At 36.0% G+C, this 14,227-nt stretch overlaps 1 protein-coding gene across 1 annotated transcript in view; it reads right to left on the bottom strand.

The window, feature by feature from the left end:
* Window positions 1-1,687: 1,687 nt before the first annotated feature.
* The window catches only part of LOC137645678 (serine-rich adhesin for platelets-like), a 42,667-nt gene continuing 30,127 nt past the window's right edge, over window positions 1,688-14,227 (bottom strand). The window contains 4 exon segments of the mRNA XM_068378525.1: window positions 1,688-7,491; window positions 7,749-7,848; window positions 9,306-9,351; window positions 10,474-10,505. Coding sequence (XP_068234626.1) covers window positions 2,133-7,491; window positions 7,749-7,848; window positions 9,306-9,351; window positions 10,474-10,505 — 5,537 coding nt within the window. The 3' untranslated portion in view covers window positions 1,688-2,132.

Raw genomic sequence — 14,227 nt, 5'->3', positions numbered from 1 at the left:
AGATAAAAGAATGAAAGATGTAACTCTAGAGATGCAGTCTAAAATTAATATATTCACTTATTAGTCGAGTAATTATTCTGAATATATAAATATAAAGGCTAGAAGAGAGGCGGAGCAGATTGATACAAGGCTTGAAAATGTTGGTGTAACGTTTAAAATACTTGTTGGGATGATCTATGAGTATGTAAGGAAGGCAATTGATAGTTTTATGAAGAAAAATCACGATGAATTCATGGGATTACAAGCGAGATTTGACAGTAGGGTGGCGATGGTGTAGCAACTATACTGTAGCTGATGGGCTTGGTATAGTCCATAAGGTATGTGTGGATGCTGAAAAGGTTTTGAAGTAATGGTTGAATAACTGTTTCATACCATAGATGTTAAGGTGGCAACATTACTTAGTACACCAGAAAAGTTTTTTTCTATAGAATTTTTACCGATAAAATATAGTACTAAGAAAAGAAAACTGACTTTAGACAATGGAGAGGTACATGGATGAAGTGTCTGTTATTTATAATTGAATGAGATTTGAAAATTCAGGAGAAAATACTGTATTTGTCAATTTTGAGTCTAAAGGAAACTTTATAATTGAATCGATAAAGGCAATGTGAAGACAGATGAAAATGTTTGGCATGGATGATAGGTTGTTGAGAGTGATCAAAAGTTTTTAAGATGAAAGCTAAGTGTCTTTGAGTAGGTTGCCATATTAGAGTATGGAAGCAGAACTGTGACTGATTTGGTGTGAAAGTGTGCCTAAGACAAGGCGGTGTCCTATCTCTATGGGTGTTAAACATATCTATTGTTAGGGGGGATGATGTAAAAGAGCAGATGATAGACAATAGATGGATGTGCAATGTTATAAGATAGAAATAAAGTGTGGAATGGTTGATGCTTTCCTATGATCCTCCTGATCAGAGGCTGTGAGGAGAAACTGCAGAAACTGGTAAAAGAGTTTAAAAGTTTTTACAAGAGAAGAATAATGGGTTTTCGTTAAAATTATCTAACATTAATCTTCAGCAGAGAAATGAACCAAAATGTTTTTAGAAGACAAAAATCTCCATGTTCAACTGCCACAGGAAGCTGGCCATAAAGAAAGGTTGACAAGCTACTGTGTTGAATGACGCTGGGACCAAGAGTTTCATTTGCAGTTGTGCACTTTATAAAGTTTCAGTATGATATGAAGCGTTGTCTTTTATCCCATTTGGTTTGTTTAATCATTCCTTCAAGCATCAGGAATTATGCACCAATCTATAAATCAACTATTGTGAGAATCATTAGATTTTTTATTTCGAAAAATATTGTAGGACTGAAACCTTCTGACTGAGATTTAATGTTTTATTGTTTTTTTTCTGGAAAGGACCACACAAATCCACCATTTTATACAAATCCTGTTTGATTTTTGGCCATAAATTCTCTGGTTAGGTATGATTCATTTACTGCTGGATTCTTTTCTAAAGCTTTTTTTTTTTTTAGTGTGTAGTAATACAGAACTAATATTGTTTGCCCTTTAAGCCTTTTTCCATTTAGTAATCAATAACCAAACTTTTTCCTGTTGTATGTTGTGAACACGATGTCTATACCTAAGAATTTTTTTTTCTAAGGAAGAGACAAGGCAGAGAAAATCATATGCAGACATGAAATGAATATATTAGGTACACGAGAAATGAAACTAAATTATTTTGAATTATGAAGTTTATTATATAACATTAGGTCATTATAATAGAAAAGAACATATATGCTAACAATAACAACAAAACACAAAACAAAGTACGCACTAGCCTGCTGTGAGTACTGATGTATGAATATATTTGTTAATAATTTATAGACACCTGTAGACAAATTTTCTATCTTACTTAAGGTTTTTTTTTTAATAGGCTTAATCATTATTTACCATTTTTATATGAAGCAAATTATAATGGTGAACCTTAAGGCAGACGGAAAATCTTTGTCTTGAAAGACTTGGTACAACGACAGTGCACAGCACTCTCTCCTAGGGTTAGACTTTGACACATATCTAATAGCTAGCTTAACCTATTCGCACCAAAAACACGACTTCATCAGTCGTCTAATACATAAGTCTAATATGATATGCTTGATATCATTTTTTCAGGCACTTCTCATACGGTCGGTCTCTAAGACTTCCAAGAGAGATTATATTGTTTAGAAGGGATAAACTGAGAACTAGATGTTGGGACAAAAGATCTCCTTCTTGTGTTATCTATAGATGTAATGGAGAAACCATCACTGTGTCGACTTGAGGGGAAGAAGATTCGCCCAAAACGGTTAGACGAGGATTTTGGCATGAACTCTGAAGTATCATCATTTTTAAACGGTAAAGACGGTCTAAAAGCTCTGTCACCATTTGATCGCTGCTCAGACACGCCCAGTTTTTGGTCTCTGTTTGGTACCGGGGTAACATAAATTTTGCTCTGTCCATGTTCAACTTGACGTATATTTCTTTTGGAATCACTGACAGGAGGGAGATATCCCAAATTAAGAGGAGATAAATTTTGGAATGAAAGTCTTCCAATGTTATTATTAGTCTTATCTTGTGAGAAACCTGGTAGAGTAGAAGAAATTTGTTGAGAACCAGTAGATGATCCTTGTGTAGCTGAGAAAACAGTTGGGGAAGATGAAGTTCCTGTGGATGTACTAGTAAGGGAGGTTCCCAATGGAGTGCTAAATTTGAATTGTGAAGGGAAACTGAAGAGATTAGTTCCCACAGAGGTACCCTGATTAGGATTTGATTGAGATGTTATTCCTGATGAACCTGTGGATGAAGTTCCTGTGGATGTACTAGTAAGGGAGATTCCTAATGGTGTGCTAGAAGATTGAAATTGCGAAGGGAAATTGAACGCATTAGTTCCTACAGAGAGACCCTGATTAGGATTTGATTGAGATGTTATTCCTGGTGAACCTTTGGATGAAGTTCCTGTGGATGTACTAGTAAGAGAGATTCCCAATGGTGTGCTAGAAGATTGAAATTGCGAAGGGAAATTGAACGCATTAGTTCCTACAGAGAGACCCTGATTAGGATTTGATTGAGATGTTATTCCTGGTGAACCTTTGGATGAAGTTCCTGTGGATGTACTAGTAAGAGAGATTCCCAATGGTGTGCTAGAAGATTGAAATTGCGAAGGGAAATTGAACGCATTAGTTCCTACAGAAAGACCCTGATTAGGATTTGAATGAGATGTTATTCCTGATGAACCTTTGAGAATTGATGGGGAAAATTTTGAGGCTTGTGAACCTGATAATCCAAATAATTGTGTCTCTTTGGAACTTGTTAAAGGTGAAGATGAACTTTGAGAGCCTAGTGATACAAATGATGTTGAGTTTGATGATGTAAATGGTGACGTATTAGACAGTCTTCCAATATTAACATTGGCATTATCTTGTGAGAAAGCTGGTAGACTAGAAGAAAATGTTTGAGAACCAGTAGATGATCCTTGCGTGGAAGACGAAGTTCCTGTGAATGCATTAGTAAGAGAGATTCCCAATGGTCTGCTAAATTTGAATTGCGAAGGGAAATTGAAGGAATTAGTTCCTACAGAGGTATCCTGATTAACATTAGAAGAAGATGTTATTCCCGATGAACCTTTGAAATCTTGTGAACCTGATAATCCAAATAATGGTGTCTCTTTGGAACTTGTTACAGGTAAAGATGAACTTTGAGAGCCTAGTGATGTAAAGGATGTTAAGTTTGATGATTTAAATGGTGAAGTGTTGGGAGGGCTTAATGAAGGAAGGCTAAGGCCAGTTAAGGGCACAGAGGAGCCAATGGAGCTTTGTGAAATTTCATTTGCAGGAGGTAAATACCCTTGCTGTAAAGCTGTTAAGTCAATACCAGACAATCTATTCTGTGGAGCATTAAAAGTAAATGTTGGTTTGGCTTGAGTTACAGGAGCCACAACTTCTTGTTTAAGACTGTCTGTTAATGATACAGGTGAAGTAGAAAGAATATTATTTACTGATATTCCACTCAAGGGTTTTTGGACGAAGCTTGACTCATTTTCTCGTAAATTAGATCCTGAAGAAAACTCTATAGATGGAGGACTATATTCTTGAATTATACCAGCATGACTTCCTACAGAATTAACATCTGAGGCAACATTAGCCGAAAGAGCATTTGAAATATCTGAAATTGACTGGGATTCTGGCTGACTATGTATTTGGGGAGCACTGATTGAGAAAGAATTTACTTCAGGTATATTACCTGCCGATGGGTCCTTATAATTTGGGCCTTGTAATGATTCTCCATTTCCTGAAACTATATTGACTGTGCTACTTGTCGGCTGATTTTGATTACGCAAATCAACTGTAGAAGATAGATTATCTACTAAAAGTATTGTATTATCATTAATATTATTATCATTACTATTCAATAATGTATTTCCAGTTACCTGAGAGGTTTGATAACCAGCATCATTCTGATTAGTCAAAGTTCCTTGTGAAAAAAGGATATTACTGTTTTCTTCAATATTTCCCACACCCTTAAAACCATCTATTTCTGTACCTTGGGTATTATGTTGAATAGGGAATGAAAAGTCTTGACCTCCAGAAATTAGAATAGAATTTCCTTGGTTTGTGCTTTGTGATTGAGTTACAGTAGTAACTCCTAAACCTGGTGTTAGACTAGTAAAAGGGGTTGGATAATTATAGCCTTGATTTCTCTGGTTTTCTGTAGAATGAACGGGCTGTTCTTGACCCAGCACAAAATTACCTAGTGTTTGCCTTTGGTTTGTATCCACTTGGCCTAATGCTGCATCAGTTGACTGTACCAGTCCCTGAGTAGGCTCTTGACCCTGAAGTTGTATTGCAATTGCCTGATCTTGACCAAGTGCACCCTGAACAATGCTAAATCCATCTTTATCAAGTCCTGCACCTGACACTTGGTTATGATCTATCTGTTCCAATACAGATCCATCTTGCCCTTGAATAAGCTGAGGTCCAACCAGCCCTTGCTGAGTTATGAATTGTCCTTGATCCTGCAGCACACCTTGATTAATAGCGTCTTGCGTTTGATCATACTGCCCAGTTTCTGTTTCAGTCTCTGTATTAACTCCTTGAACATCTAAAGTACCCAAACTAGAATCAAAACCACTTACTGGATCTTCCCCGAGACGTTGGAATGTTTCAAATGAACCACCAGAAGGAGGCCTTACAGATGAATATCCTGGACTACCTGATGAACTAATGGAACTGGTTAATGAGTCCCTAATACCTGGTGATGTAACTCCTGCTACTGAGTCAAACTGGTCTGTAATACTTCCTGTGCTATCTGTAAGCCCACCACTTACACTAGGAGAACTTCCAAAGTTAGTCTCAAAGAAGTTTTGTCCTGGAGTGATTTCTGGTTTTTCAGGTGAATAAGATATTGTTCCATCTGATAATCCTACTGAAGATAAAGTTTCAGTTGGGAAATCTATTGATATACCGGAGGATAGAATTTCACCAGTAGGAGAGATTAGTGTATCAGTTTTCTCTGGTCTGGTATCAAAAGTAATGATATCTGATAGCCCTTGTCCACTTACTGAGTCACGAATTCCTTCAGTGGTGAAAAGGTCATTATTGACCCCTCCAATTCCTATTTCCACTCCGGGTGCTCTTGTTGAATCAGCAAATCCTGCAGTAGTACTAGGTACATTGCCAGTAAACTCAGTTATACCAGGTTTACCAGTTGTTAAGAATAGTTTGTCTCCTGTTGCTGGTATGCCTGAGGTGCCAGTGATTCCTGTTATTGTACCTGGTCTACCAAATGAACTAGTAAATCCTCCAGTTGATGAAGGGCCATCTGAAGAAATGGGGAAACCTGTAGTTCCAGGTGTGCCTAATGAGCTAATAAATCCTCCAGTTGTAACAGGTTTACTTGATGAATCAGGACTTAGCCCTGGAGTACCTAGCTCTCCTCCAAATGCTGCAGGACTGAACGGTGAGCCAATAAACCCTGATTGACCAGGTTTACCTGATGATCCAATAAGATTTTCCGTTGTATCAGGACTTCCTGGTAATCCAAAAATGCCACTTGTTGCCCCAGGTTCACTAATTTGGCCAGAAAGTCTTGTTGAACCTAATCCATTGGTAAAAGTGGTGGATTCTCCTGGTGCTCCAGGTGGGAAGTCTGACCCAGCTGATCCTACATTTGTAGATGTATCTGTTTTGAAAGGCGAAAATCCTTGTTCTGTGTCAATGAAATTTCCTGTGGTACCAGGTCCGCCAGATATTGAAGGGGATTCTCCTGTTGTCGCACTTCTACTTGGTAAGCCGGTACCTGTTGTACCTGTTTCTCTTACTGGGCTTGTGAATCCATCTGTTAGTCCAGGTGTACCATTTGAACCTGTAATCCTTACTGCACTTGGTCTTCCACCTGTAACTACTGGTCGTCCTTCTCCATCAATGTCTCTTATTCCACTAGAAGAAACACCTGCAGTTACAGGCCTATATTGAGATGTAGTAGAAGTGTCTGAAGTACCTGGTTGACTTATTCCAAAGCCAGGTGTAATGGATGGTTCATCCACAAAACCAGAAAATCCCCCTGTTTTACTAGCATCTTCTGATATCTGTGACAAGCTTGTGGTCTCTGGTCCTAGGTTTGAAGAGGCAACTCCTGCAGCCCCTGTTCTATCTCCAGAGAAGCCTGTACCACGTCCAGAATCAGGAATGGATCCCAAGGTTCCAGGTCTGCTTGATACTCCAAAGGTCCCAGGAAATCCTCCTAATTCTTGTGGACTACTAACTTGGGGTAGCAGGCTTTGAGATATTTCTCCTCTAGGAACTTGGCCATTTTCTGAACCGAATAATCCACCTCTTGTACTCTGGTCAGCTATTAAAGAAGTAGGTCCTCCTCCAATACTTTGATCAACTGCTGCAGTAGGTAATCCACCCCTTGGGCCTTGGCCAGCTCCCAATGTAGGTGATCCCCCTCTAGCACCTTGGTTATTTAATGAACTGGGTAATCTACCTCTTGTGCCTGGTCCACTTACTGGTGTTGTTAATCCTCTTCTAGTATCTTGGTCTCTATCAGCAGTGGGTAGCCCTCCTGCAGTACCTAGTCCATTAGCAACAGTGGGAAACCTTCCTCTGCCTCCAGTTCCTTCATCACGTGGTGAAAGTGGGAGTGTTGCAGATCCCCCGGTTCTGACTCCATTATCAGACAAATCTCCTTGTATAACACCCCCTCTTACAGGAAATCTGGACGTAGCAGGCCTATCTCTTATGGCGCTAGCAGCTGCTGTACCTGTGCCATCATCAGAAAACGTTGATGGTGTGTCACCAAAGATGTCAGCATTAATTCTATACAGAGAGGAAGCCTGACTGCAGTCAAAGTCATACCACCACACACACACTAGGTACTGCTGATTGAAGATGGTTCCATTGGGACACAGGAAGGAAAACTGCTCAAGTCGTCGGCCTTGAGTGACACAAATGTGAAAGACTTGACATTGAGTCTCCTGATCAGCATAATAACCGGGAAGTCCTTGCTGCTCACATCTAGATATGAAAGAAAAAATATATAATCAATACAATTCAATCGTGAACTTTTGCATATTTTCGTAAACATAGTTAAAAAGATGAATATTGGTGTTTGATTTACCTTGCTCATACCAGTATAAATACTTATATAGGTATAGTGTAGAAATAGTTTACACATATAATATTTCTATCAACTATTCTATATATATGCAGTATATGTGGATACATTGAAATCAAGCAAAGATTTTCGTTACCATTCCGAATTCATTACATACCTGAAAGCAGTGTTGGGTACTTCTGCATATGTTGGATAATCACTGCCAGCTTCACCAACTATCATGTCGTCATCAGGGTCCCCAAGTCGAATGATATCCACTGTAGGATGATTAAAAAAACAGAAAAGAAAGCATTAATGAGAGTTCAAATCATGCCACAGTAGAAAAATTGAGGAGACATATCAAACTATATAATGGGTAATGCTTCAAATTCAAACTTTAGCGTGCAAAATATCTCACTCAAATTTCTACTGTGGTGCTTCATAGATAGGGTTGGTTATGTCAAATTATATTACTTGGTGATTTTTTATTATCAAATGGAAAATTGGTAACTAATAATTGAATTTTAAAATATTGCAAATTTTGTTGATATGAAAATACCTAAGTTTTACGGATATTCCTTCTAATCAAAATGGCTGAGGACATACATAAAAGATAAGATAGCCAGTGAAATAGAATGATGGGTGGAAGGAAGGAAAACATGCAAGGGTCATTGTCATAATAGTCAGAACTAGTCCAAATCCTGATGACACTTTCATTCTGCCAAGTGTCCCGTCACTGGCTCCAAATCGGAATCAGATAATCATTGGATCCAGGAATCTCTGTAGTCTTCTAAGGTCACACAGGTCTCAGATACTTGATCTGGTGATCTGATGCACTGTGTGACTGTCTTCCCTTGTCAGGATATTTGTCACCCAGAAGTAGTGAACCTGAAACAGTCTTATCACTTGGTTAAAAACGTCAAAACATAAATCCACACTTTATACACACACAGTTTCATTAATTTATAAGGCTAAAATGCTTCAAATGAAATCGCATATCACTTATAATGTTCTAACTTAAAACTTAGCACACTCACCCTTCAGAATGTTCTCAAAGTTTACATAATAGGCCAGAAGCTTTCTATCATAACTTTTTGGGATTTTGTTCATGTTGAAATGATATTGTCTTAATTTTGTCAAGTATTTCTAATGAATAAATACCTCTTGTAGCATTCACAAGTCGTCTAAATTGTATAGTCTATAGTTTACAAACCATAGCCCTATCACCAAAATATAAACTTTGCAGATATCCGCTATAGAATTGGCATAAGCTTGCAATTAAAACTTAGAATATGAGAGGCATATGGAACAGGGTGGGAAGCCAATCAGCTTTTTAATACAGACTAGATACAGAGAGATTACAGACTTGGGTAATGCAAAAGTAGGTAAGAATAAAATAGGAGAAACCCTACCCGAGGGAACATACTGAAATTTTGCTCTGCTCTTAAAAGTAGATGTAGGAAGTGAATATAAAAATGTCTTTGAAATTGCAAAAGGAGAACATTTCATGTCAAATTCTTTATGAAACAGCTGTCAAAGAAACCAATTCTATAAACGGATTGCTGAAATTATTGTGGCTATTGACGTTTTGTGATACAACCAAATGCAAGCTTTTAGAGCTAAATGACAGTGTGGCCAATAGCTACAATTTTATTTCAAGCTGACTGCACTTAGCATTGCGTGAGGTCCCTTGTCCAACGAGCTTCGTTCCAGAAGCACCACATCAGATAATTACCTGCTGTCAGTGCATTGGAGACCGCTTCCTCTTCTTGCGCTCTGACCTGATGAACAAACAAACCGTTTTTATTACAAAAGAAGATGGTTAGTAAAAGCAATTGCAATTGACAGAATGACCAAGGATATATATTAGCAGATAGGTTAATATAAACCAAAAATAAGGAATTTCTGAGTCTTTTTGTAGAGGCTTTATCTTATATTGCAAAAAGCCAGAGATATTAGTAGATTTTTCTTCAGTGATAGATCTTATTACACTAATCTTTCACCTGTTGTCAAAAACCTAGGAACTCGCGTTCAAAAACAATAAAAAAAATCTTGACAGACACAACAATGCTGTTTCACATTAAACAAATCAATCGTTCGACTTGCTAATGTCGTTTTTCCGCATTAAATTCTAGAATTAAAGGTCTCTGATGATAATGCAGTCCTTACAGCAAAATGAGGATGATGGCTAAGAGTCAGTGGTTAGTCCTATATTATAGATTGGAACAAATTAAATGAAAATTTTTTTATTCAAGCGTCAAGTCTGCCAGTCAAGGTTTTGCCGTAGATGTTAGAGACTTGGATTTGATTTGTGCTTGTCCTATCCTCGGTCTATTTTCAATTTTATCAGAATAATTGAGCAGAAATTATAATTCTTATTCCACCATTATTGTGGTATTTCTTAAGAAAAGAAAACTCGAACTAGTTCCTGATATACTGTAATTTTCATAAACGATGATTGCAGCGAATCTCTAAATTATTATAATTTAACTTGATATTTATTCCAGATAATTTTTCAGAACTCGTTTTCGGCCATCGTCATCCTTATACTGCTCCATGCAAAACTATAAAGAATACTTTAACAGATACGAATTCTGTTGTTGAAGATAAATCTGTATAAAATTTCCATCTGACCACGAAAGACAGAATTTAAGGAAATGAAAGTTAAATATTTTGCAAATAAGAAATGATTAAGGCATCAGTGAGTCAAAAATTAATCAAGATTAGCAGATGAAATAAATATAAATTATGTCAAAGAAAGACAGGACAAGTAAGATTCTAAATACAGATTCAGCAAGATCACAAGTAAAATTTTCTAAACAAATTCTTCAAGTTCAACAATTGAATTCCAAAAGGAACTAGAGGCCCACTGGGACTCAATAGAATAGTTACTCGGTACATACCACGAAACAGGACCATGCCAACACTCCGACAGCTGTAAAAAAAGAGAGAGGATTATTAATGATTATATTTTTTTTATTTTTTCTATATAGACACTACATTTCTTCAATCTATGAGGAATTTTTCATATCATAAGGCTATGTTACAATGAAAATCGATAAGGTATTTATTTTACTTTCTGGGAAACGATTTAATTTTCATATCTAATATAAGATTGTTATGTTTCTATAACCTTTTCTATTGCAAGACAAGACTATTCTCAAAGGGAGGAAATAGAAAAAGATCTGTAAAAATATTGACCATCTCTGAATTCACTATTTAAATCCCATTTTTGCATCACACTGTTAGTTTGAAATAGTATGAATGCGTATGTGTGTAAACATTGATGATAATTGCTGTGAGTTTGCCCGTAAACATTAACATGCCGTAATTAATACTTATTTTTTTAAGGAATATTTTGTCTGACATTGCCTTATACTGGCCAAGTAACTAGATTTTCTTATTTGCTTATCTGGTGAAGATGAATGTATGAGAGTGGTTAAAGCCAAAATAAGTGGCATCGCTTCCTTTAAAACTCATAATCTGGTTATAAAAGAAACAAAGTATCAGGTGGTTACCCGTTATGATCTGAACATAGGCCTAATGTTTTTGCTTTTTCAGAATTTCTTTAATTAAGTACAAATTTCATTTATGTTTTGCTAGATAAGAAGCAAAAAAGGAGTACAATGATTTCCAGCTGCTGTTTGTAAAACAGATATGTTATATAACTTGAACGAGTCATTATGTGCTCTATATAACGTTCCTGATTTTGTCTGCATTCCCTTCTAGTTAAAAGAGGAAAGGCACTAAAATTCGACGTCAATTTTCTATAGGCTTACTAGTAATCAATTTTATAAAGACGAACAATACGGGAAACATATTTGTAAAACACAATCATGTTTCTACATGATAACAGAAATACATTAATAACTGAGAGAAACAATATATGAGAGTGACATCTCATTTAATTGCTGTTTGAAACATAGGATAATGTTGAAAGAGTATGTGCCATGTCTACCAACCCTGTAGAACTATAGTTCCAGAGTTTTAGATTTATTGGAACTAAGTAACTCTAATGATTATAATAATATTGTTATATATTTTTAACAAGTGTTTCCTAGTCTTCATTATTTTATACATTTTTATTTAATGTCATACTAACGATACAAATAATAATTTGTCATGTTTACCACCCTGTTGTATACGACTTCTAGTCAGAGTTACTACTTACTTAGTGTTGCTCCGTTTGCCAGTTACTTGTTTGGCAATTTTTTGTGTGTGTTACGGCGGTGTGTGTTTCGCGCGATATCGAGATTTATGTGCTGTTAAGCCTAAAATATCTTTAATGCAAAAGCTATATCAAGTTAATAACGTGACGAAACCAGTTGTAGAAAATGAGCTACAGGTAAGTTATGAAGTGTTATTGGAATGCTGTCACAAACTTAGACCTTGGTTTGAGGGATGTAGTCTTTCATATCATCCAAGTAAGATATAGTAAGGAACGGATACCTTTTTTATGTAAAGAACAAGTAGAATAGGTATATGGGTAAGAAATTAAGTCTATAATTGCCTAGTTGGCCGAGAGAACTTACATTGAATGTAATTTTTCTACTCGTTGCATGAAAGGAAGTAACGGTGCACGGGTAAAGTTAAAACGAAAGTTAGCATGGGTATCAAGGGGTACATGTATTTCGTTAGGACATGCGGAATCTTTCTTATTACTTGTTAGATCGGTTTTATTTATGGGAAAGTTGTGGTTTATCTTGGTCTGAAATGCAAAATGAAGCTAGTTTTATGATTTAAGAAATATGTTTTGATGTTACCAGGAGTAAATTCGATTAGGAGGGAAACAGGGTTGAGACTTAGTCTTGCATTAAGTTTATGATATGATAGCCAGGCTTTATCAAGGAAGCACCAGCAATTGAACTTGAAAAGTTCATTGTTATCTTTTGGTAAACCATGAATAACTTCGGTTCGGATTAACATTTTCAAGCAATAAGGCAAGGGTACTATGTCCCAGTGGGGTTGCAAGGAGGACGCAGCCACCGCGATAGGTAAGGGCATGACTTCCTAAGTTAGCTTAATTTAGGAACCTAAGGTGGGTTTATATTAATGTTTGTATCCATGGTGAAATATGGTTTTTCAAATATAGAAATACATCTGTAATTGCAAATGGGACCCAGGTCATAATAGGGAAGAAAAATGGGAAAATATTTGTAAGTGGAAACATTGTTTTTAGACTAAAGGTACTTATAAGAAACTGATTTGGCAAGAAGAGTGTCATGTATTGTCGTGTATACGGCCATGTTATATTTACCAGAAAATCGGGTTGTATTTTGTTTTTCATATACTGTAGTTTTTAGAACTGGGATAATGTTGAAACTTGATTGGTTCATTTGTTTTTAGCTTTTTCATTCAAATTCAGTTTTGTTATTTTAGTGTAGTTCCAGAAAACCGGCAACATTTTATGGTGAAGACTTGTTTAAAGTTGACATTTTATTTGTGTTTGTTTAGTAGATTGGTTTCAATAAATTTTATACCAAATTTAATGAATTGTAACCAGCTTAAAGTAAGGATTTTAAAATTCTGGATTATGTATCAGTACCTTTAATGGTAATTTCTTTTTAATATTTTGTACTTCCTAATACAGTGAACAGTTCTACTACAGAAAGCCAAATCACCAACTGTTGCACATGAGATAGTGTAATACTGTAGGCCCAACCTAAGTGCATAAGCGGTGTATTAGATACTGTATTTCTTTGAAGTGATATAACATAGTTATGACTGCATAGGGAAAGGAGAAGGATGTAGGGGGCTTCGCTCTTGACAAGTAAGGAGGACCCATCACTATGTTAGGTTAGGTGGTCACCCAGAAACCTTTATTTTTTGAAGGTCCCCATCCTTTATTTTTTTATTTATTTATTTTTTTTTTTTCCCATAGTGGTCATGTATCTGAAACTACCAAATTCCTGTAGAAATGTAGGCCAGCTTTGTTTGAAATACATTACAGTATTATCCAGAGAAAATATATTTTAGTCATCCAAATCTAGCTCTGGTCTAAGCTTTTGAATGCTGTTGCTGTTGGTTGTAATTAACCTCCATTTCAGCGCATATGATGTAATTTATGTCCAGTAATTACCAGTTTTTACCCTTTTATTAATTATATTAATGAAAATTTTACAAAATATGTAACATTATATATCAGTGGAAAAGAAATTTAGTCAGCTATGTAAAACTAAATGTTGTAAAGTCCTATCTCCTATAGTTTGGTTGCTGAGTAAAAGGAAATTGAAAAAATGGCATTTGGCTTAAGGGCCAAGTCATTTGGAAGGGGATTATGGCTCAAAGGTTTAATGTAATTAAGTTTATCTTAGACAACCATTCAAAGCTCTAATTATAATACTGCACCTTGTTTTTATAATGGAAATGGCACTTACAGTAATTTGGTAAAAATTTCAACTTGGGTCCAGATTGCCTTTCGGAGTTGAGAATAAGGCATTTTGATGTTTTTTGTTTGTTTATAGGAACAAATGTAAAAACTAATATAAGTGAGATAATTTCCCAAAATAAAAAATTATCTACAAAACTGCTGTTATTTTTCTAACGGCTTTGTTTACCTGTTAGTGGTTAGGAAAAATACAAATTGATTAAAAGATTCGTGATATCAAGAACAAGAAATTGTAACATTTATCACGGAAATGGTATTGCGAGTGCAGG

The sequence above is a fragment of the Palaemon carinicauda genome, chromosome 8, assembly GCF_036898095.1.
Source record: "Palaemon carinicauda isolate YSFRI2023 chromosome 8, ASM3689809v2, whole genome shotgun sequence".
Taxonomy (NCBI): domain Eukaryota; kingdom Metazoa; phylum Arthropoda; class Malacostraca; order Decapoda; family Palaemonidae; genus Palaemon; species Palaemon carinicauda.
The sequence above is the reverse complement of the archived record's forward strand: the minus strand, read 5'-3'. Positions and strand labels throughout refer to the sequence as shown.